This window comes from Caloenas nicobarica, chromosome 10 (genome assembly GCF_036013445.1).
Source record: "Caloenas nicobarica isolate bCalNic1 chromosome 10, bCalNic1.hap1, whole genome shotgun sequence".
Classification (NCBI taxonomy): domain Eukaryota; kingdom Metazoa; phylum Chordata; class Aves; order Columbiformes; family Columbidae; genus Caloenas; species Caloenas nicobarica.
In genome coordinates this window covers 23221097-23245408 of record NC_088254.1, presented here as the reverse complement: position 1 = coordinate 23245408, position 24312 = coordinate 23221097, and the positions used below count along the sequence as shown (strand labels likewise).

The 24312-nt window shown below is 45.7% G+C and overlaps 3 protein-coding genes across 6 annotated transcripts in view; 2 read left to right on the top strand and 1 right to left on the bottom strand.

Moving 5' to 3' along the window:
• CTDSPL2 (CTD small phosphatase like 2) overlaps positions 1-6183 on the top strand; it is a 40251-nt gene extending 34068 nt beyond the window's left edge. For both annotated transcript variants that reach the window (XM_065641543.1, XM_065641542.1), the window contains exons 9-13: positions 335-397; positions 494-573; positions 2897-3023; positions 3620-3715; positions 4248-6183. In XM_065641543.1, coding sequence (XP_065497615.1) covers positions 335-397; positions 494-573; positions 2897-3023; positions 3620-3715; positions 4248-4313 — 432 coding nt within the window. In that variant the 3' untranslated portion in view covers positions 4314-6183. The remainder of the gene's footprint in view (positions 1-334; positions 398-493; positions 574-2896; positions 3024-3619; positions 3716-4247) is intronic.
• Positions 6184-10995: 4812 nt separating this feature from the next.
• On the top strand, positions 10996-21294 carry EIF3J (eukaryotic translation initiation factor 3 subunit J). Of its 2 annotated transcripts, none has more exons than XM_065641582.1 (8): positions 10996-11150; positions 11233-11333; positions 16075-16132; positions 16344-16435; positions 16913-17027; positions 17995-18153; positions 18982-19055; positions 20284-21294. In XM_065641582.1, exons 1-8 carry the CDS (start codon positions 11123-11125, stop codon positions 20410-20412), a joined length of 756 nt encoding a protein of 251 aa, XP_065497654.1. In that variant the 5' UTR covers positions 10996-11122; the 3' UTR covers positions 20413-21294. The 2 variants fall into 2 exon arrangements, with proteins under 2 accessions (XP_065497654.1, XP_065497655.1); XM_065641583.1 differs by having other exon boundaries at positions 11107-11150; positions 20281-21294.
• Positions 21295-22508: 1214 nt separating this feature from the next.
• Positions 22509-24312, bottom strand: part of SPG11 (SPG11 vesicle trafficking associated, spatacsin) — a 33323-nt gene continuing 31519 nt past the window's right edge. For both annotated transcript variants that reach the window (XM_065641600.1, XM_065641601.1), the window contains 4 exons: positions 24179-24267; positions 23521-23676; positions 23283-23434; positions 22509-22882 (listed from right to left, as the gene is read on the bottom strand). In XM_065641600.1, coding sequence (XP_065497672.1) covers positions 22702-22882; positions 23283-23434; positions 23521-23676; positions 24179-24267 — 578 coding nt within the window. In that variant the 3' untranslated portion in view covers positions 22509-22701. The remainder of the gene's footprint in view (positions 22883-23282; positions 23435-23520; positions 23677-24178; positions 24268-24312) is intronic.

Sequence of the window (24312 nt, the reverse complement as noted above, 5' to 3'; positions counted from 1 at the left end):
GCTGATTTGAAATGATTAGTCAGATCAACCAGTTTCATTTTTTCCTTAGAGACTGTCCAACTTTTTATATTTTAATTGAAATTATTTATAATCCCATCAAATTTTCCCGTGAAATTGTTAAGCCTGTTTTTATCATCTTACACGTTGACTTACAGCTGCTTAGGCTGCAAGCTAATTTAATATTGTTTAAACTGAGTTATTATTCCGTAGGAAGTTAATATTTGCTGTTTGTTCATACTGCTCAGTCTGACCTAATCTTGACAAACTGATACTTAGTAGTGCAGGCGAAAGCTGCAGTGTTTTGAATCTTCAATAAAGTCCATCTCTGTTTCAGGTTTATGTCCGGTTAAGGCCATTCTTCCGAGAATTCCTGGAACGTATGTCTCAGATTTATGAGGTAAAAAAAATTAGACATTACCTTTTAATCTCACTTTAAAAATTATATTCACATACTTATATGTAAAATAATTACTTTTTCCCCTTTTATCCATAGATCATTCTTTTTACTGCTTCTAAGAAGGTGTATGCAGACAAGCTATTGAACATACTAGACCCTAAAAAGCAACTGGTCAGGTAAAAATGGAAAATTATGAACATACCTGTTGTAAGCAAACTAACTAGTATTTGCTAACAAACGTGATGAAAGGAAGTGATTATGACATGTTCGTTACTGCAGCGTGTCTCTCTAAACTGATTCTTTGTGGTTTTGTCTGGTCTAAGAGTGAGAGAAAAGTGAAATGAGGTGATTGAATTGTTGCCTCGGTGATCAGATAAACCCCGAGAGCTTTACATTGCCCCTGTGCCCAAAATCGTCCCGTTTGTTCTCTGTAGCACGTTAGCCTTGCTCACGGTATCAGACGTGTTTCAGCTGCTTTGGAATTTACATTATGGATAAAGCAAAGGAACCGAGCATTAGATTACTGTTAAACTATTTAAACTTGATTTATTATTTATAAATTAGGAATTGTAGAGTTATCTTTACAATCAGCGTATTTTTATTTCTTATTCAATCTCAAAAGAACTTGTTTGTGGGGTTTGTAGTAAATTTGTTTTGGTTTTTAATTCTTTAATGCTGAGCTTTGTTTGGAAGCAACTGGCATTTCTCAAGAGCAGTTCATAAGGCATAAAGAGATTCTGCAGGATGAGATTCTTTGCGTTATTCTCATCCGGAAGGTGAACTGTGACGTGGGAAAGCTGAAACCAAAGAGGGGATTCACTCTGCGCAGGGTGTCCACAAGGGCAGGAAACACCTGGGCTTGGTTAGAGTCAGACCTGTACAATTCTGTACCTGGGGCATCACCGGCAAAGCGCTTCTCTGCCTCATTTTGTTGTAATATTCTTCAGTGAAAACATAATTTTCTTTATACGTGTAATAAAATTACCATTTGGACTGAGACAGCAGTTGCATCCATTGTTTCCCCATGGTAGCTTAGGCACATTGTAACTCATTTTCCTTAAGAGCGTAAAGATAAACTGTTCACTGGGTTTAATCCAGGAACAGTCATCATATTGCTTGTTTTTATGTGGCATGTGCAACAGAATCCTAGTTGGGTTTTGGTAAACTTGCTGCTGCGTTTTGAACAGGCCAAGAAAACCAGACTTGCAAAGGCTTTCGGTCGTCGGAATAGCCGAGGGAGCTGAACCGCACAGCCAGCGGGACGGCCGAGCGAGCGAGACCTTTGCACGCACAGAGAATGAGGCCGAGTGCGCATCCCTGGCACTAAAAACCTGCCTCCGAGGACCTAATATGTCTGATTCGGGACTGCAGTTTTAACTGCGTTAGGAACAGGAAAAAGATAATAAAACATGCAGCCAAACAGTGTGCTGAGAATGTGCAGGAAGGTGCACGTGAGGCATGGATTTGGTTGTGATTCACGTGCCACAGAAAGGCTGGCAGCGAGGCAGGGTTACTGTGCCGGGAGCCTAACGGGGCGTGTCAGCACTGCATGGGGGACTCGGGATCTAGGTATACGTAGAGAGATATATACACACACATTCACTGGCTGCCCAGGCGTCAGCTTATTTCCCTCCATAGCAACATCAGGAACTCAACACCTTTAGGAAGTTAAGCACACTACGTACCGCTTCTAAAAACTTCATTTGAAATATAAGCAGCCTTAAAGAAACTGCGTGGTAATACAGCTCTGTAAAACTGAAAATCTGTCTGGTTTACAATTAATTTTTAAATTAGAATTACATTGATATTCTATGAAATTCCAGTTTTATTCCTGGTATTTTTTAATCCAGTCCTTTTAGTCTATCCATCCATTTACTATGTATTTCTTCTGTAAAAAATTAAAAGGGAGTAGACTAATTGGAAAGGAAGAAGTTGATGGAATGTTTTGGCCTCGAGGCTTTTTTCAAGCTCTACTAAGTGAAATAGGTTAATTGCGAAGAGAGGTAACATAAAAAAGAAAATATTTCTTGTGATACTTTGTGTTCCAGCATGCAGTGGCACGGGGAGCTGTGTGCTGGAACAGCTGGAGCAAAATAAAGGAATAATAAACCACAACAAAGTGGCTCCTGTGCAGAACTAATCTCCATCTTGGGGCCTTGTAAATTCATTGAGTATTTTGGGTCCCTTTGTCCATCCAGCTGCAGAAATGGTTAGAAAGCCAGAGCCTGTTGAGAAATATTTGATACATCTGAGTTGAGCTTTTTTGTTTAAATACAAACAACCGCCTGCAGAACTAGGTTAATATCAAATCACTGTAACTAGTAATTTTACCAGTAAGAAGCTTACAAGTGAATGGGAAAAAAGGGAACAGTTCTTTAAAAGGAGTTAAGTGAATCAGAAGAGAAAATCCTGAGTAACATTTGGCGAAGTTCACTCTTCCCCTGTGCAATGTCGGTGTTGTGGTTTGTCTCATTAACAAGTGTTTTACTTCAATCACAGGCATCGACTTTTCCGTGAGCATTGTGTTTGTGTACAAGGAAATTACATCAAGGATTTAAACATTCTTGGCAGAGATCTTTCAAAAACGATCATAATTGACAATTCACCGCAAGCCTTTGCTTATCAGGTAAGGATGCTGCTGTCGGCAAACTCCTCAGGTACGGCAAAACCCTCCTGACGGCAGGCGGCCAAACACTACAGTGGGATTTAACTTCTTGTTTAAGTGATGTGCTCAGGTTTGTCTTTAAGTTTATGAACCCAACTGTGACCAATCGCACAGGTTTACTTATATTCTCTTATTTTTATGAAGATCTGATCAAGTGCAAACCACGTGCCTTGTTACACAAGCAGACTGTGTGACCAGTCAGGTTCATTTTTCACTCTGCGCTTCTGAAGAGCCTGCCTTTGCACAAACTGCATACAGCCAGGACACGGTCAGTGTCCTTGTGTGCTTTAACATCACATTTTCTCAAAATACCAACGCTTTTCAGTTCAGTAGAGCTTTTAGAGCTAGTCCTGTTTCAGCTTCCATGTGGAAATGTTTATGGTGATGGATGCAGAGGAAGGAGATATTTTGGAAGTTAATACAAGCTTTAGAGGAAAAATACATATTAATAAACTCTAGCTTGGAAACATTTTTCCCCAAAATGCTATTTCGCAAGTCATATTCTTAGGTAAGTTAACTCTAAATCATGTATTGATGATTTTTTATTTTTACTTCAGCTTTCAAATGGAATTCCTATAGAAAGCTGGTTCATGGATAAAAATGACAATGAACTCCTAAAATTGATTCCATTTCTGGAGAAACTTGTAGAGCTGGTAAGTGTTTCCTTGACTTGGCTCCTCCCCAGCCCCCCGCCCGATATGTTAGTTCGCTCTTTTAAGTATTGTCATGTATTTTGAGATTTTCGGAGTCACTGAGATGTAGACTGCTAAGTCATGTGTGTCTCTTTTTGAAAAGTATACTCTGGGCAGTATTTCCAAGTATGCATAAGGACTTATTTACATAGTAAAAGACAGAACGTCATTATTTCTAACTGTGCTTTTGATCAAAAAATGGAGAATTGTAACCTCAATTAGAATGAAATTGAGAATCTGTAGGCATTTAGATTAAATAATGCCTATTGTTGGCTGCGACGTGCGCCTTTGTTCTTAAAATGCACAGAAATTACTCCTATTGTTGTGAATGTTACATAGTTCTTTTCTGTAAGCCTCTTGTAATTACATATGTTCATGGCTTATATTTTGTTATATTGAAATAGCGGTATTAGGAAATAGACCCTGTTAAAATCTGATTTATAGATGTGTCTGTTCTCCTAAAACTGGCGCCTTTTCTTTTTTTCTCCTCCAGAACGAAGATGTCCGACCTCACATCAGAGACAGATTTCGCTTGCATGACTTGCTACCCCCAGACTAAGGCCTTTTCTCGAATTACTGAAGGGGGAGAAAATGCAGGACCCTTTTGGACTGAAACAAAACATTGCCATTACTGTTGAAATTTTGCATTTTTGTACCCCGTCTTGCTTTTCTTATCTTTGGTGCCCAAAAATAATCAAGGGTTACAGAAAGAGACTTTGTGCATCGGAGGTTGGATCCATTCAGAACAATCCAGTACAGCGCAGTAGGTAGGCTAGAACAGAACAGTCTTTAGAACTAGTGCGACTCCAATGAAATTTTTTTATGTACAGGACATCTGCAGTTTATAAAGAATTCTGTTTCTGCCACCAGCAGTTTGACCTGTAGAAACACAGGATTTTATGATATAACAGAGATTGAAAATGGACTCTTATTTTCTCTCTGTTCGGTGCTCTAAGTGGGTTTGTAGCCACTTTTCTGTTACTTTTCAGATTCTCATTTCAACAGGAATGGCCAGTAAAAGTTGTTTTATTTTTCCTGTTAAGGTTTATAACCTTTTTACACTTTTGACCTGTATTAGATTAGAATTTCATTATGCATTCCTTTTAGTTGAGGCGCTTCATAGTTTTTCTGGAAATAGCCAAATTTTCTTAGTTTTTTTATTAAACAGTTGGATGGCCGTTTTCCTGCTTCGTCTGCCTGCATACTGTATATTTGTTTAAAAATATTCTCTACTTTTAGTCCACGTAAGTTTCATTTAGAAAGAAAAAACCCCCGCATTTATATTTTCTTTCTGTAATATTCTACTGTAGTTGAAATCTTTTAAAAAAAAAAAAAAAAGAATCAAGAGACTGGCTAGATAAGAAGACTCTGAGAATGCCGGGTAGGATATTGGGAAGCGTTGTGATGGCGTGTGCGCTGGACAGCCGGGAGCTCGCGGCGCAGCCGACGGAGACGGATCCCTGGGCTGCGCAGGGGGCGCAGCCGGGTCCCGGTTCCCCGGCCGGCCCCGGCGTGCGCGGGGTCGCGCTCCGAGCTGCTTGGGGGGCCGGGGGCTCTGCGGAGCCCGGCCCGGCTGCCCGCGGACTGCTCTGCTGTGGGAATGGTCTGTGAGCCGTGGGCCCGGTGCAGCTCCCGCCAGAGGCCGATATTTTTGTACTGGTGTGTGCCCTCCTGTGCCGGAGGCTTTTTACGGAAAGGAGCATTGGTAAAAGTCAGGACGCTTCGCCTCTCGACTGCATTAACGCCACAGGCTCAGACTGGTTTTGTGTAAAAGATGTCACAGAACGGCACTTTTTCTAAAGAGAAGTTTGATATTTTGTATGCTTGTTAAGAAAGTACAGTATTGGAAATTAAAGGTGGACAACTGATAATTGAGAGGTATGTCAATTAATTTTTTATGTATATTACCTGTTTACTTGTACAATTTTATTGTACAAATTACATGCAGCTTCATTTTCAAATGAGTCCTTAAAATAAGGAAAATCTTTTTAGGAAAACATTTAATTTTTGTATTTTTGATTTTAAAAGGCATGAGTTATGTCAACTTTTTCCAGTGTATTAATGAAGATTTTAACTTTTCATCAGGTTGAGTGTTTTCTTACTATATTATCTGTTGTGTATGTAGCTAGCACATTGTGTCACTGAACTGTTTAAAAAATTAGCATGTAGAGCAAGCCTGTTTTGTGGAAAATCCTTATTCATTAAAAAAAAAATCATCATGGCAGATTTTCTGCAAAAAAGTGAAAACATTTGCAATTCAGAATACTGATTTTTTTTTGTATTTAAAGAAAGGTATTTTGCTTGCAGGAAAGAAATACTACAGATTCATTTTAATGAGAATCTTTTAAATGTATTTATCTTTAGGGCATCTGGGCATCTTTACGCTGTTTGTCTTATGTCTTTATTGAAATAAAATGTACATAACATTACCTTTATATATGCTTTTGCGCAGCGTGTGAACCCTGTAACCAGCCCCCTTCCTTACTGTTTTTATGTTGATAAGATGGTTCTGGAAATATTTATAGATTTTGAAAACGGTCGGCTTGTATTTGAATTACTACATGGTTTGCCAACTATTTTTTAGTTGTTCGTTACAATGTAAATCTGAGATTTTTAATTAGTTTAACAGTGAATCCTTGTTTAATGTGGAATTCTTCCAAATTTCTCCAAGTAATTGACATGATAGAACTGCTTTAAAATCCACTAGTCTCGTAGAACGAAACGGTTTTCGTTCAGTAGTTCATCGCTTTCCTCTGCCTGTAAAGAGACGATCACCTGTTCCAATAGTGTCCTTACACACATGGTCCTGTCTTTGGCGAAAACCATTCTCAAAGTGCTTCTTTAGTTAAGGAAACCAAAGCATACATTGCACTTTACAGCTGTATCTGTGTTGTGACGATCAGATCAGTGAGGGAAATCAAAATGTAAATGGAGGGATTTAGTTCTACATAGATGCACAGCAAAAATAACAGAGACTGCTTAGTAAACATATTAAATATTAATATTTTAATGTGCTGCAAGTCTGGTATTTATCATTCTGAGCTTTCTTTGCAGAATGAGTCTACCTGCTTCAAAATGTAAGTTCCTAAAAGTGCCAAACGCTCTGGCATGAACAGTCTTTGCATGGAGCAGAGGTGCAATCCATGGGGGTTTATTTTCATTTCTGAGTCTCCCGCGTGGGACTCGGCTGCTGTGAGGCGAGCGGCCCAGCCTGTGGCCCCTGCCACCCGCGGAGCCCCCGCCGGCCTCACCCAGTCTTGAATGTAGAATTGCGCAACGCCAGCAGTTCATCTTGTAGCTGTATCATTTATTCCAACTTTTATGTATTTTTAGAAAACACAACATAGTATTTCCAAAGTTCTTAATGACTTCATTTGTGGTCTTTTGCTCGATCATGGTAATCGCATGTTAATTTTACATGTCCATATGTATTCTGTTCTAGGTTTGAGCATTCTTGGTTCTGACAGCAAAATAACGTCTTCCATACTTGTTTTGGCAATACATGTTCAATCTTTTTTTTTCTTTATATTGCTATATAGCTAGAATAGCGTTCACCCTGGTATTATTGGCTTCCTTTCTGCCTTTGATTCATTTCACCTTCCATCTGTGTAGGAAAACATTTTTTTGTTACTTTTGAAATGTATCAGAAAGCCTGAATGTTTGAAGAGCTGATTAAAAATCTCCCAAACCGAGAGTGGTACCAGCAGAGGCCCGCTCAGGACACGTCTCTTCTTTCTCAGCAGCGCCGAGCTGCGCGAGCGTGGTGCTGGAGAACGCAGCGCACTGCTGGCGGGGGGGCCGGGCCAGTTTGCCCCAGTTTGCTCCCGCTCGCTGCTGGTCGCACAGCGTCCCCCTCCCCAGACGTGGTTCTTGCCGCCGTCAGAGCCGGAGGGCAGTGGTTGGACTGGAGCAGCTGGGAACGGCGTCGAGCCCCGAAGGGAGAGGGCTGAGAAGGTGGAGCGGGGGGAAATCCATCAGCCCTCTGCCCCCGGCAGCACAGTAATGTGGGCCTGCGCTCTGCAGCCACAGGGCTGGCTTGTTCGGTACGGAAACACGGCCAGAAACAAAAACATTGAGACTCTACAGAGTAAATACCCGTATTCCTTTATTTTCCTCCTGCTTCTGGCTTCCTTGTAGCATTGCATTGCAGATCGGACCCTTTGTTCTTCTTTGTTTAAACCACCTTGAATGAACAGCATATCATTAGTATATTAAAGTAGATTGTGGGATTCTCAACTTCACAATTGATATAAAAGCTAAGGCAAGCCCCTGCCTGCATCGCAGGGAGTCACGGCTGCCGTCCCTCCTGGTCCCTCTTGCTGCGAGCGAGGACGCCCGAGCCTGGGGAATTAGAAAAGCCCCCCGTGCCTTCCCGTCCCCTGGCTGCGCTCCCATCGAGTTCCACCCGGGAGAGCCCCTCAGCAAAGCCGACATTTCCACGGGCAGTTAATGCCGACGTAGTACAGAGAGCTGCAGAAGAACTTCGCGGAATTCAAGAAGTCAAGGCCAGAAAGTAAACACAACCTCTTGTCACTTTAAAAATGGACAATTCCTGCTGGTGTGATGTCAGCTCCGTTGGAGAAGTTTGTTCCAACAGGTGCCAAGCGAAACTCATAATTTTTTAATTGAAATAATGTCTTCCACAGCAAGAAGAGTGTTGGGTGACGTAGCGTGTTTCTGGTGAAAGGGCGTCTGTGGGTCTGTGCGAAAGAGACGATGGGCAGTACCTTTGATCCGCAGTCAGACCAGCTCCACATCTCCTGCCGGTTCCATGTCTCACGCCGTTAGACTTCTTGAACTCACTATCAAAGACCGATATGAGCAGAAAAGCAACGACAGACGCACAGGCAATGCACTGAGCGTCGGACCGCAGCGCACAGCCAATCGTCCACGGCCCGAGAACGAGGGAAATGTCTTCATTTTTGGAAGACAAACGCCTCTTTCTGGGAGAAGTAATCCGTCAAAGGTTTACCATCAGGATCTTCAGGCAAAAAGATTGTTTTGAGAATTGGAGTTAAGAGGGACTTTAAAATCCATTCTGTGAATAGTGTGAAGTTGAACCGTGCAGGCTGACAGGACCGGGATGGCAGTGGTGGGTGCAGTTCCCTGCTGGCCTGGGCTGGGACCTTCCTCGCCAGCTTCTCCGTCCCTCCCTGCGTCACCTTCGTCACCCGCTGCCTGCGCCGAGCGGGTCTGTGCCGGGAGCGGATCTGGCCGAAAACCACCCCAGAGCAACACGGAGCGACTGTGGCAAGGAGCGCTGCGGGTGCAGAGCCCTTACCGTTGTGGTGGGTCATGGGAAGACAATTGTTCTGGAAAAAATAACGGTCGCATTAAACCCCTTCGGTGTCACTGGGTGTCTGGAAGGCACTAGAGGTCTGCTCTCAGAGATTTGTTGATAAGTGGCTGATGAGAAGTAGTGTAGGTGCATCATTTTCTTAGCTAGGAGTCACAATTATGTCAAAAATAATAAGTAAAAAAAAAAAATTTGCAGCACAAGATTTTGTTTGGAAACAAGCAAGGATGGTCTGCGAAGGAGGAGCCTGTACAGATTTTGTGAAGCACATCACTATTCTGGTTGTCTTGACCATGTAATGTAATACTGGTTTGCTTTATTTTTTGATACTTGCAAATATGCCATTGTACTGATAGGCTGAATCTTGTAAAATACAATTGGAAGAGAACTCATGTTCTACAAACTTGTGTTTCTTCTGCAATCATTTCTAGCATATCAAATCATAAAGATTTATATTAAATATTTATGCTCTGGCTACTGTTTTTATGATTTTTAGCTAGTATAATCCTTCACTGAAGACTCTTTCCTGTAAAGCAGGATGTTTCTCATGTCAGTTTTCAGTCTTTAGAAAGAAGTGTGGTGTATGTGTTTGAAAAACTAAGGGTACTGGAGGCCAAACAAGAAAAAAAATAGATGTGGTTTATGTACCAAAATTGTCACAGCAGGTTCTTTTCAGATGCTCTTGCTTTGGATCTGGTTTTCAGTGTGAGGCACATTCCGTGGATCTCTCTGGTAAAATGACACAGGGCCTGATCTGTCTCAGTTCTGTTCCTCCTCCTAAGCAGAAACCTTCAGACAGAATACATAATATTTTTACAATTAATATGTTCCTTGGCATTGCACAGTCCTTGGCCGTTTCATAATTATCCTCACAGCATATTGAGCTTGTGAAACTCTTTGGTGAGGATGGAACTTCTGCCACTCTTTGATCTGTACTTGTGTCTCTATTGCCTGGTAAATGGGTAATGACAAGAAATGACAAAAATTTGGAAGTCATTTTTTTTTTCTAGCTAATGTGTAGTATCTTAGATCGTTCCACTTGTTATGTAGAAGACACATGTTCTAAATTTCTTCTCTTCAGACGAAAATATCTCCTCCCTTTCCCCTTAATTGCTCAGATGCTCACAGAAATCAGTGTTGGGAGGCGGAGGTGAAGTAAACTGGATGAAGTGAATGTTTCCAGCTTTTACTGTATTTTTGGGGGTGGTATTTACACTTCTGCTCTCTTTTATGGAAGAAAAAGAAGAATCTGCACCAGCGGAAGGACAAGTCCGCTGAGGAGGTTTGGTGGCCAACACGTGGGCCGTTTCCCCAGCCTTCGCCCGCCGCGCGCGCCGCGCTGCCGTGCTGCTGGAGGGATGCTCAGAGCAGCGCGCTCGCCCGTCCTCCCGGAGGAGACACGGCAGCAACCACGGGGGAATAAATTCACAGCAGACACAGGGGTAACTCCTAGATTATTTCCCTGATACATACTTTAGTAGGATTTTCTCCTTAAAAAAAAAAAAAAATTAAACTATTTCTTCCTTTTATTTATCCCTTTATATTCCCTTTTTGTGTCCGTTTCTTACATCTTTTCAAGAATTTACACCGCCCAAGCGCCAGCAGGCCCGGCTCGCCCTGCCCGGGCTGCTTTCTCGAAGCCGATGCTGTTTCTGTGGTGTCACCGTGCCCGAAGCACCGCCCGCTTCACTCCCCCGGCGCGGACCGGCCCCGGCTCTGCGAGCCCCGGCCCCGGCCCCGGCCCCGGCCCCGGCCCCGGCCCCGCCGGGCGCGGCTGCTCCGGCCGCAGCTGCCGCTCCGCGATAGCGCCCGCGGGGAAGGGCCTTCCCTCGGGGAGCAGCGCGCCCAGGGCCGCTGAGGCAGCCGGCCCGGCGGGCGGTGAGGACGCGGTGAGGACGCGGGGAACCACGGAGCGGCCCCTCCGCCCCTCCCCGCGGCGGGCGGGGCGCGGCCCCCCGGCAGTCCGCCGCCGTCCCGGCGTGCCCCGCGCGCGGCGCTGGCTGGGGCCGCTCTGGCGCGGCTGCCTCACCGTGCCTGCTGCGAGCGCCGGCGGTCGCGGCGCGGCGGGGAAGATGGCGGCGGAGGCGGCGGATTCGTGGGGTGAGTGGCGGCCGCCGCGCCCCGCCGGTGCCCCCGCCCGCCCGCGCTCGCCCGCGCTCACCCGCTCTCCTCTCCCCCACAGACGCCGACAGCTTCGAGGTGGTGGAGCCGGTGGCGAAGCGGCTGGTGCCGGGAGTGGCCGGAGACCGCTGGGCCGGCGAGGATGAGGAGGACGACGTGAAGGTGCGGCCGGGCGGGCCCAGGCCGGGGCCTCGTGGCGGGGCCGCGGGGGGAGCGGGGCGGGGAGCGGGGCCGGGCCCGCCGCGGGCTGTGCCGCCAGCTGCCGCGTGTGCGGGGCCGCGGGCCGGGCGGGGGCCGCAGGAACGTCCCGCCGGGGCCGGGCCGGGCCGGGCCCTCGGGGCGGCGGGGTCTCCGCGGCGGATCGCGGCGGTGCGGGCGCCCCGGGAGGGCAGCGGTCGGGCCCAGCCGGGTGAGAGCGCAGAACGGGCCGGGCTCTGCCCCAGGGCCCCGCTCACGGCCGGCGTTTCTGCCCGGGGTCCCGCTGCGCTGGCTCTTCCAGGGGACGGACAGACAGACAGACGCTTTCCAAGGCTGAAGAGGGGTCTTGTGTTCTCTGGGGACCCACCTGCTGTTCCCAGCTCTTGCCAGGCTGCTGCTGGGCGCTTTCCTGCAGCTTTCTGTAGTCTCTGAGGTTCGCAGTTCTGAGTCTGGTGTGCTGGGCAAGACGTCAGGGTTGGGTTTAATGGCAGCACTGCTGGATTCCTGCTCCTGCCGTTCACCAGAAACATCTCCCGTGTGGCAGTGTCTCTTCGCCAGCCCTTTTTCCTACTTCTTCACACCCCCAGGCCCCACCACTGCAGCTGGAAAGCACAACAGCCTCACGGTGCGCTTTCGGATTTGGTGGTGCCGAGGTCACTTAAAACATGTTCACTTAAGGCACTGCTTGGACCAGGTTTTTACTGTGCTCCAGAGAGTGATGTCTGCATGGAATCGGTACGAAAATGTGCAGATGTTCGTTTCTGATGCTGATGAAGGCAGACCTGCCATAAAAGCTGGTGTTCTCCTGCTTACTTCCAGCTGTCCCATAGCGAGCCAGGGTGACTGGCTGGTGGGTGCCACAGAAACCTCAGTTTGCTCCATGTTCATACAGACAGTGAGCAAAACGATGCCAGGGAACATACAAGAAATGTTCTTGATGAATGTATGGAATGGAAATAGGTCGACTGAAAAAGTCCTTTTTGTTTCAAAACAAGCTGTTGAGCTATTGTAACAGACAATCTCGGGAGGTGAGCTGGTGGCTGCAGCGTGGTCACCGTGCGGAGCTTTCCGGAGCGGGATGTTGTGGCTCACAGGGTGAGGACTCATTGGGTTTGTTTTTTGAGCCACTGACTGTGTTACCAGAACCTCTGAAAAACACCAACACAGTTGTCCTTGGAGCTTAGAGTGGGTATTCTTTTTATAAATTGTACAAAAAAAAGTAGTTCATTTTTTTTTAAAAAAAGTTAGCAAATTCTTGTAAGTTACAGACTGTCCATTTTCCTTCTTAATAACACCCCCACCCTGTAGTTATCGCAGGTGTCACATTACAGCAGGCAAAGTAACTACAGGTATCTCTGTGTACAGTAGCTACAGTCATTTGTCAAGAGTGTGGTTAGTATGTAACTATATGTGCATATATATAATTTGTATATGTGTATATGAGGCTTGCTTTTCCTTCTGCCTTTGGAAGTGAGAAACTCTTCTGCTACTGTAGAATGTGTCCAGGAGTCTTATTCTCTGAGGACACCTGTACTTTGTGTGGCTGTTCGAATAAAGGAACAGTTTTCCCACCTATAGTAAGAATCCAGCCACTTAACTCTCTCTGAGGGATTGTGGTTGTAGCACTGGAGCTGCGTCTAGAGAGGAGGACTGGGCCAGCAAAGAGAGCTGGTTTATTCTACTCTGATTTGCTCTTTGTCTGTAAAGACTGAAGGTGACAAGACTGAGCTTGGTGGTTGCTTCGGCTCCAGATACCTGGTTTGCACGGGTCCACCTTGGGGACAGAAATGTGACAAAAATGATCTGGTCTAAAATAGAAGCACAAAGTGTTTTCTGACTATGAGTTCGTCTTCAGGTTGATATTTCACACTTTGTAATGTGGTTTGTATATCCAGATCCTGTAGTTTATTTTGGAAGATTTTTTAGTAATGAACTTAAAGTAACTGTTAAGTTCAGGAAACTTTGACTTCCCTGGGTTTAAAATTAGTGTCTTCATCAGTAACAAAACTTCTCTGCAGTGTTCCCCAGCAGACGGGCCTCCTGCCAAGGCGTTTGCATCCCTTTACTCTTGGGCAATTCTGTGCTTAACAAAGCCCAAGCTGAGCGGTGTGCGTGTTGTTGTGCAGGCGACAGCCTTGGCCGGGGGAAGGAGAGATCTGGGTTTAGCTGGAACTCCAGTGCTAGAGAACCTGTCGCTTTCCAGTCGCATCTTCTGGTTTTGGGGCAATAATGTGCATTGTCATATGTCTAAGGTACATGTTGTGGTGCACATGAAACAATAAGAGAGTTGCTCTCTTTGAGGGCTTATGTACGTGAAATGGAAGATGTTTTCAAGAGCCTTATTTTAGGAAAGTGTGCATAGATGAGTATTTTGGAAGTACTTCAAAGCTCTAAGTTACTTTAGTGGATATTTTGGAATAAAGATGACCTCCTTGATTTACTTAGTGCAGAGACAGAGCACTAAAGCAATTTTCTTTTCCTCCAAGAGAGTGGTAAAAAAAACTCTTGGAGAAGGGCGAGCGGGTGTTCAGCACCCTGGGACCCCCACATGTCTGCAGTGAGTTCTCGGACGCAGCGTTTCCCAGGCCGCCCTGCCGGGAGCGTTCCTGCGGTGACACCGAGCTGGCGCTTCCCGTCCCCGGTCCCAGTGGTGTTTGGCTGGTGGGGCTGCGGGTCAGCTCCAGGCAGCCGATCGTCCCTTTGGTTACGGTCGAGATCGGGGTTACAGCGTTGGTGGACAAGTGAAGAGACACTGACCTCATCTACCCGGGTTTGTGCAAAGCATCTGACACTGTCCGTCACGACATTCGTGGCTCTCAGTCGGAGAGACGTGGATTTGACAGGTGGACGCTCGGTGGATGTGGAAGTAGCTGCTGGTCACACTCAGAGTTGCGGTCAACGGCTTGATGTCCCAGTGGAGACCAGTGACGAGTGGTGTCCTCAGGGGCCGGCACTGGGACCGGTGCTGGTTAATGTGTTTGTCGGCGACATGGACAGTGGGACCGAGTGCCCCCGCAGCACATCTGCCCACAGCGCCCAGCTGAGCGGTGCGGTCGACACGCTGGAGGGAACGGACCGTCCAGGGGACCTGCCAGGCCCAACCCAAACCATCGTATGACATCAGTACGTTTGGGGGAAGTTACCGAGGGCAGGGGCTCCCACGTGATGACAGACGCTCCGTCCCCACTGGCCATGCAGCCGTTCCCTTCCGCCCCTGAGCACCACGGTGTCACGGACAGGCTGCCCCCGGCTGGGGCTCTGCACCCTGAAATGTGTCATTCTGAAATCTGCGGTGAAGGCCAGGGCAGGGGATGAGGCAGCAAGCTATATAGAGCAGTCATGACAGGAGCTATTTAAGAAGTGGGTGTAACAAACTCTTAATTAGATAGGAGCTAAAATAATGCTGCTCCAAATTCAAGTCAGCCTCTTGGAATGTGGAAGGGAAGCTGAATCCCGTACAAGTGCCAATTAACTCGAGTTAGGTGGTAGATGAGCTCGGGTGTCTTCCTTGCTTGGGTCAGCGTGTTGCAGTGAAATAACGAGTGTTTCCGCCAATGTCTCGTCTTGCCGTGCCAGTAGCAACCCTTAGGGATTAATAAATAGCTTGTGTGACCGCCTGCATTACTGTTGTGAGGTAGAAATAAAAAAAAATCAGGATTTATGGTTTTCAAGCTCACCTATAATGATGTATTGACAGTATGTGTGATTTTTGTGTAAATGAGGTCTTGGCAAATGTACTCTCTTAAGCTTGCAACTTGAGTCAAAACAGGTAACTAAAATTAGATTCCCATGAAGATTTCTTTAACTGGTGGGTTCCCACATGATGTAACTTCAGTTTGAGAGCATGGATTTGTGAGCATAGGCCACCTGCTTGGATTTGCAGTGGCACTAGGACAAGGACAGATCTTCCCAAAACACAGGGAGGTGTCAGGAAGAAGCTGCCGAGTCGCGGCTGGCCGAGCCTGCAGGTGACAGCAGCGGGTCAGTGCTGTACAGAACGGTGTTTCCTTGGGGTTTAGTTGAGAAGGCGCAAACTGGAGGCAGAGTCACTGCAAACACCACGGCTGAGACTGAACGTGCACTGGAGAACATCTGGGTGGTTTGTTTGTGGGAAGAGTCTTTTGAGAGCTCCTTTGGTTCTCAAAGCTGCTGGTCAGAGCTGCGCCCTGCTGGCTGCTGTGTCCACGTGTCCCGTCCCACGTGCCGCCCCAGGAGCGGAGTCCCAGCCCCGGGACAGGGACACGCGGGTGGCGCTGGGAGGGAACGGGGCTGCGCTGGGGACAGCGTGTTGGGCTTTCAGGCGGTTTCAGCCAAGCTGTGCATTTCCAGCAGTGGCCGCACCACCTGCCTGCACCCCCTGGCATCCCAGCATCTGGTACTGTGTAATCAAAGGAATTATTACAAACTCAGTTTTACCGTGGGCGTTGATTTGACTGTTCGTGATCTTGCTTTTGTAACTATGCTGACGTGAGCGTTCTGATGCTTTGACTGCAAGCTGCCTTGTTCATGGTCAGAACTTGCCCTGGAACACCTGGGTCAGCTCCCCAGAGCCGTCCCCTGTACAGCTCTCGCCTCTCCCTACCCCAGGACGGAACAGTCGTGGGTCTATGAGCACTTAGAGAGGTTACATGTGAGATGCTTTTCTTGTTACCTGAACAAGTAGAAAATATCTGTGAAAGAATCTTAATTAAAACTTATTTTGCAGGATAACTGGGATGATGAGGAGGAAGAGGAGGAAGTAAAGGAGACAGAGATAAAACAAGGTAAGACGTGGCTCTGTTTGCAGCATCAGAACAGACTCTGTGTCTTTCTTGAGTGTATCTGAAGAATCAAAACCTCTTAATGGGGTTGGGTCTTTTTTGACAAAGCATGTTGGGATTCCAGTAACTGGGCTCCGTGCCTTTCTCTCTGCTTAGTGTTTCAGTAGTAAAATGAGTAGACCTCTCAAGTGCTGTGGTGTTCAATGTTTTACAGAACCAAAGGTTTCAGAAAAAAAGAAAATAGCAGAAAAAATTAAAGAAAAAGAAAAGCTACAGAAGAAAAAGCAAGAGGAGCTTAAAAAAAGGGTAACTCATTTCTTCCAGGTCTCATAAAATTTAGAGGGCAGGATTGATTTTTTTTTTTTTTTTTTTTTTTTGAGGTTGAACAAGACCTGTAAAAATCTTGACTAGTCTGATAAAACAAACTGAAGCCTTGTACTTAATAACATCTGGGGGATGTCAGCTTTAATTTCTCTGTAATTTAACCAGTTATTGACATAATGCTTATCTCTGTTTCTTTTGTAAGCGCCACATGATAAAACATGCAGTTGTGAAACTGAGAACTAGGCTGTTTATTCCCACTTCTTGTAAAATGAGCAATTTATTAAACAATGTGGCATTGTGGAACTTCATGGGCTGGTTCTTGGGTTTGTACGTGCTTGGGGTTTATTGCCTCAGGCAGAAGCGACTCAGGTGGCACTGGAAAAAACAGGATTTTTTTATCCTTCCTCTGCTCAAGGGTAAGAAATATAATATTTTCTCTATATACCTTTTCAAATTCAGTTAGATGCACCAGAGGAACATAAAGAACTTACACCAGAAGAACAGTTAGCAGACAAACTACGACTAAAGAAATTACAAGAGGAGTCAGACCTTGAGTTAGCAAAAGAAACCTTTGGTAAGTGCAAGTGCACAAAAGAGCCGAATCCTCTAAATAAAACTGTGTTATGTCGAGATACCCCCAAAAAGAGCTGAGCAGGATTTGTTGTCGGAGCAGGTGCAGGTTGTGTTACTGAGAATAAAGAGGGTTTAAATTCATACTACTGGAGGCATGTGCGGGTGCAAAGGACTAGTTGCAAGAACCACAAAAACATATTTAGAGTAGAAGGTGCTGCTTCTTAACAGTCGTCGTAGGAGGTTACAGGAAAAAGATGGTGACTACATTTTCCAACATATTGGTACTTCTGGTAAAAAGATGAGTGTTTAAAAAGAAAAAACCCTCCAAAGGTGCTGTCTGTGAATGTGCTGGATGTAAGGAGGCTCTGGCTGAGCCGGCTCTCGCTGGCGTGGGGCAGTCTGAGCCACGGGCTGGGCGCGAGCGAGCCAGCCGGGTCAGTGCGTGAGCTGGTGGCCCGGCCTAGGCCTGAAGCAGATCAGTCTGGTTTTGTGCTTTGGTGGAACCAGCAGAGATACTGATTCATAGCGGCGTGCTTCAAACATGAAAGCGTGTCTCCTTGATTATAGTGGATTATACAGGTTATTACGCAGGGAAAATTCTGCTCTGTCAGGCTTCTGAAGGAGGACAGTGCCTGGGGGGGCACTGAATGTAGTTGTGACGAACTAACTCAACTTTGCACTTAGGAGCTCAAACAGGAATTATTTAAGAGGAAAGGGGCTTCACGTAGGACATGTTGCTGCATCGAACAGGAATGGCTGTTCCAGTTCCTGAGCTTTGCAGCAAAATCTCTTTCTGCACAGGAGCTGGGGCTGTTGCCTTTTGTGGGCAGGAGCCGGTGTGAGCAAACCCAAGCTGGGGTTTGGGAAAGCCGGGGTGAGGGGGGAGCTGGTGCTGGCTGCTGCTGTCTCTGGGTCATCTCTTAGCGCTCACAGCTCCTTTTCCGCAATTCCTCTGTCTTTCTGTGCAGGTGTAAATAACTCTTGTGGAATAGATGCCATGAATCCCTCTTCGAAAGACGACTTTACGGAATTTGGCAAACTACTAAAAGAGAAAATCACACAGTATGAAAAATCGTTACATTACGCCAGTTTTTTGGAAGCATTAGTTCGAGACGTATGTATTTCATGTAAGTTAAACCAAAGACATCCTAGAATACGCTGTTACCAACAGTGCAATGGAGTTGAAGTTGGAAACGTGCTGGTGCAGTGAACATTAAATCAAGATGTAGTTTACGCTAAATGAGGTACTAATCTGTTGCCCTGAGCAGATCCAGTTCCATCCCCACAAACTTTCTTACGGGCTGTGTGCTGGTCCAAGAGTTTCTGCATGTCAGTTAAAGACGTGTGTCTTGAAGTTAAAGATGGTCATCTTCAAAAGTGGGAATTTTTATGCTGATCTAAATCTTGCATGTTTTTCTTGAAGCCATTTTAAAAATAATAATAATAGTTAAAAAGTTCTCTGAGCCAGATAACTTGAGTAGCTCATTTGGAGGGAAACTGTTACAAAATTCAGTTCATGTAATTCCAGGACTGTAAAATAAATTGTTCTGGAATTCAACATATAACGATATAGAGACAAAAGAACTTGAACTTGTTTTTTTTTTCCACTGCTCTGGTTGGCTGAAGTACTTTTGATATCTTTTACTGGATTTCAGTGTATCCATATTTTACTGTTCAAATGTCTCCTCATTAAGACTTTTGTGTTCAGTAATTCTTAATTTACAAGTTTTACCTTCTACAACATTCAAGGTGCTTACAAGGAACCATGTGAAATAGTAATTGTGATTATAAGGACCCAAATTACCCAGTCTGTATTGTGATGATATCAATCAATTGCCTGTACTTAATGCTTATTTCTCATTTTTAGAGAATGTTGATGTGATATTATTTAACTGTCTTCTAAGAACCATATTGCTGAGGAATCCTTTTCTTTTTTTTTTTCTTCCCCAATGTAGTGGAAGTTGATGATTTGAAAAAGATCACGAATACTTTGACAGTACTATGCAGTGAAAAACAAAAACAAGAAAAGGTAAGAGCCGCGTGTGTTTCTGCGCAGCTGAAGGGGCTCGTGTGGCACACGGGAAGAGTCTCACTGCCCTGAGCTGCTGACTTTGTGCGCAAACTGGAGATTCAGGGATAACTTGGGTCCTGGTTTAGAGGGAAACCCTCTTCGCTATGTTGAACCTGGAGATCACAGGCAAAACCTTATTCATTTCCATCAATGCTACCTGTGTTCTCCCTTTGTTCCTCTTTGAGCTGTCCTGGGCTTAAACCGCCCTGCGCCGATAGCCCGAGGACAGCAGCCGCCTCCTGGAGAGTTCAGTGTCAGGGTAGGAAAGTAACACATCTTTGCTAAAGTTTGGGATTGTCAATAGCACGTAATTGCTAAGGATTCTTCATGGAATCCTTAGATAGCAACAAAATGAAGCAGAAAATAGCAGCGCTCTCGTTTTGGTGCGTTTGACACTGAGCTGGAGGAGGAGCAGGAGCTGAGGGGCAGAGCAGTGTCAGCGGGAGCAGGGACATGGTGTGACACAAACAGCTGCACACGAGTGGCTCTGCGCAGGGGTCAGGCTGTGACGCCACTTGTGCCTCCCCAGCTGGGAGTGAAGCACCTCAACGCAAACCAAACTTAGGCGCAGTGCTAATGCATTGTCTGGAGTTGGACTAATGCGCTAAACTGGTTCTTTACTATGAGCTGCACTTTGGAGAGAAGCCTGGGATTTACTGAACCAAAGAAGTTCAAAAGTACGTGTACTCGTGATTTTTATACTCTGCTCTCCTGCCTTTTCATGTAAATCAGTTTGGTCAACCACTGAAAGCTGCAACTACACAATCCAGTAAAGAAAAACTTCACTGTGAAATGTTTTGTAAGTTTGTTTAGAACTTCCATTTTTCTGCATGGAAGACGCTGAGCCACTCTGGTGATAAAATCAGGTGGTAATGTCACAAAACTCAACACCAGACTCTGCATTTACTTAGTTTTGCTTGTTCAGAGTCTAGGTAAAACAGGATGAAAGGCAACAGGTAATAAATCATAGAGTAGTTTGGGCAAGCGTGTGATGTGGGAGCTGGGGGACACCTGGAAGTGTCACAGCTTTACCTGAGCAGGTCACGTTGTGGAAGGAAACACGGGTAGAAATCCTGGCAAAGGCACATGCACGCAAATGCTCGTACCTCAGAGACGTGGTGTTACTCTAGAGTCAGGACAAATTATTATGGATTTTAATGTAAACATGCTCTTCCTCTTTAAGCAGAATAAAGCCAAAAAGAAGAAAAAAGGTGTTGTGCCTGGCGGTGGTTTAAAGGCTACTATGAAAGATGACCTGGCTGATTATGGAGGATACGATGGAGAATACGTACAAGACTTTGAAGACTTCATGTGACATTTATCTCCCCTTCTGTTGTCTTTCTGTTGCCCACAATCCCTTAAACATGTAGCACAACTTTTCTTCCTTTAAATTCTGCCAAATGCTACAATCAGAACTGCAGTATCTCTGTGCTGGTGGTTGAGCTCTGGACGGGTCTGTGCTCACGCACGGGGCGTCCTGTTCGGGGTGGGGGGTTACAATGAGGACACTTAAAACCTCTGCAAATTGGAGTTCAACCCCCTCCCAGTTCTGATAATGGTAACTGTTGCTATTTTATAGTAACAGCCACTAAATTGGAAATTAATTCCAACAGGCAAAAAGTATTACAACCAGCACAGCTCAGCGATACGGCCTTAACTGTACCTCTGGGGTGACTTGTTTGGTGACAGCAGCAGTTTGCAGCAAGGCGTGGTGTGCACTTAGTATTACAATTGCTTTGTCTTGAGTTAGAGCTTGAGGTTTTCAGTATATTGTGCAGGGAACTGCCGACTTCAGCAGGAGGACACGTGGCACCCGAGAGCCCCGCAAAGAGCCTGACATGCAAACACCAGGTGGGTCAGGACACGGAGAGTTGCTTTTTTGAAAAACACGACTTGTGTCTTGAATATGAAGTTTAGTTTCCACTCATCTAAATTTCTACTAATGCAGCTGTATGGGTTGGGTATTCTTTAACAGTTAATTGCCTGGTTTAAGTGTAAGAAAACAAAACTTGCTTTTGGTCTCTCATGGGTTGTGGGAGATCTTTCACAACTCAGCTATTTTCCTTCATTTTAAAACAAAAACTTGCTTAGCAAACTGCAACAGTTACAGTTGGGCAAATTGTTGTGTTAACAACTATGACATCTGCAATGTTTTATAAAGCAACTAATTTAATAAAAATCACTATTGAGGACTTCACCGTGACTGTCTTGGGACCAGTTCTTTTGAGGAACTTCATCTTTTGCTGGAACTGCTGCGCTCAGCGGCTTGTACTTACCTTGGTGTATTTGAGGATGGCCCTTACCAGGTGTTGTGTTCCAGCTGCCGTCCCCACAGCCAGTCCCGCAGGTAGAGCTTGCGCTTTTCTCAGGTGTTTGTTCAACACAGCCGGGATCCACGTGTACAGCCCTCCCAGCTGGAAATGGTCCCAAATTGTTCCAGGCTCAGGAATGGTCACGTTCTCCTTTCATGCCAGGACCTCGACAGTTCAGGCTAAAAGCTTGCTGGCCAGGAGTGAACTTGGTCTAATCACAGCCAGCCCAATTCATTTGGGCTTAGGAGACTGACTAGACCTGGACTTTTAAACAGTGTTCTGCTCAGGCATCAACCTCCCTGCATGAATGTTTTATTTATCAAAGGAGCTGTGACTTGTCCTGGCTCTACCTGTCTACAACTTCCAGAGCAGCCACTGCAGATTTTAGATACTGTACAAGTAAATATTTGTCATATGGAGCCGTTGCTCGCATGAAAACATTCAGCAACCCAAAGGAGACTGTAAGGTATAAATTCAAGTTAGCATCTCTTTGGTGATTAACTTGGTTGCTCTGGCAACTGTATTTTTGCTAGGATAATGTTTAGTAGGATATCATTGTTTAATTGCACTGACAAGCTCTGTTGTGTCAGCGGCAGCTCTGGCTGAGCACACACAATCCCAGCTGTGGGGGTTCTGCCTGAAGCAGCATCTGAGTCTTGTCCCCTCCCCAGGTAAATCAGACCCACTCTTGTAAACGTGCTCCGTACCAACTGTCTGCCCAGTAGGACTGTCTGAGCATGGAAAGGGCTTCACATTTAGTAACTGTTACTCCAAGGCAGCAGCAAAGGTAAGTACTTGCTGTTCAGAGTTGTGCAAGACTATTTCACTTTATCACTAAGCTAGAAAACAAAACCAGGCAAATCAGGCTGGAATCAAGGGCCAGATCATCCTAGTGGGTCTCTAAAACTTTCAAAGGAGTTTACTGATTGTCCTGCTCATTTCATTGTCAAGGTCCTGGATGTTCTGCACATTCTCTTTCAGCCTTTTGTTGGTTTAGTTACCATTTCCATGGTGATCCATCACCCACACGCCTGAGCTCGAGTCTGTATGTGCTGGTTACTCAAGTATTTTGTAAACAGATTTATTATACAAAACACGATTTTAGGTTAATACAGTCTCAGCATTTTAAATATTTACAATGACCACCAGTTTCCTGGAGGAACTTTTACATAGCAGCATATCATCATAAGCAGGTAATTAATAAAAATATCTGTTAAAGAACCAGTACTACCCATGCAAGGCTCTGTGGCACCAGTACCTGTGGAGCCAGGTGCTGCTTCAGGGGCTGGACTCTAGTTGGACAACATGTCCTTAAGGCAGCAGCCGGTCTGCGCATCCTTCAGCAGCGTGTTCACCACATCATAGAACTTGTGATCGTAAGCCAGTCTGTAGTACGTGTAGATATCTTCACAGTACGTGAGCAGTTTCTTCAGATTTTTCAGAGCAGCATCAGTCGGCGGGTGTTGTTTAACTCTGAAAATAATTGTACGTATAATTGAAATAGACTTTACAAACAATGACTCTAAGACTAGCTTGCTATAGCACTATAACAAATACATTACTTAAAAAGAGGTTTTGTTCAACATGTTCATTGGATTCTCTTGGTTGTTTACTTTGCTCTAATCAATTTTTAAAAAGATTTGATCCGACCAGCCCTCAGGCACCCTATGTGTCCAGCTCAATAGGAATGGTAGAGCCTGTGCTATTTCCACAATACGCTTAAGCAGCTGAATAGATCAAGTCCCTGTACACGATGCTTTATCACGTAAGAGGTTCCAACAGCACTAAGACTTACATGTGACTGAACATGCAGTTGCTCCTCTAAAGTAGCCCGTGGAAAAGAAAGTTCCACTTTGACCACAGAACTACTTACTTCTTTGCAATCTCCTCGAATATGCCGGGTTTCAGCGGCCTTTGCTGTTTAAATTCTTCCAGGTAAGTGAAGTCTCCCTTGGTGATCACTTGTTGGTACAGAACTTCAGCCCAATCCGGAACGAACTCATACGCCTCGGCCACGATGGCTGCCTGCGGGGACACCAGCGCCGGAGTCACTGAGCAGGAAGAGAACGTCCTGGCACAGAAAGAATGCCAGAGGAGGAAGCTGGGCTCACCTGGTAGAACCTGGGCAAGGCCAGGATGGAGCCCATCAGGCTCTGTCTGTCCAGGTTGATCAGCATCGTGCTCTGCCCCGTGTTGAGAAAATGCAGCTGGAGGGTTATGAGCTTCGTCAGTCGAGTGCAGCGCAGGGCCTGGCGCACACAGGATTCCTGGGTTGGAAATCAAAGACAAACACAAGCTGCTGGAGCGTGGTTCTAGAGGAAAGCAATAAATATTCCTGAGAGCAACAATGAGTTCAGAGTTCTCAGGTATTTCATCTTTTAGGTTCCTGCAGTTTTATCATTGATCATATTCCATTAAATGAAGCTTCTCTCACCACAAACACTACTTTCATCATAACCAGGCCAGTTTTTAAACACTTTATATTATTCTATGCTTGCCAGTTAAGCTCCTGGCCACTCCTCTCAAACGGGGGAACCTGCCCGCAGCCCCCGATGTCAGACCCTGAACAGGGACCAGCTGGTGGCTGCCGGATGCCGCAGCGTTACTGGGACACCGCTGGGCCGGAGCCAGAGGTGCCTCCGCTGCTCTGCTCCCGGCCTGGGCTCTGCTCACCCTGCCCACAGCAGCAGCCCTTGTTCTGCCCGGCCAGCCCACTCCTCATGTGCTCCCAACGCTCTACAGAACTCGCACAACTCCAGCTCATGTTACCTTAGAGTAACTTTCTGCTGCATCAATAAAGAGGGTCAGAGCTTTCATCAGCAGTTTCTTTAAATTGGCAACATCTCCAAGAGACTCCTCTGAAACAGGGAAAAAAAACAACCAATTACTTATAAAGGTTACAA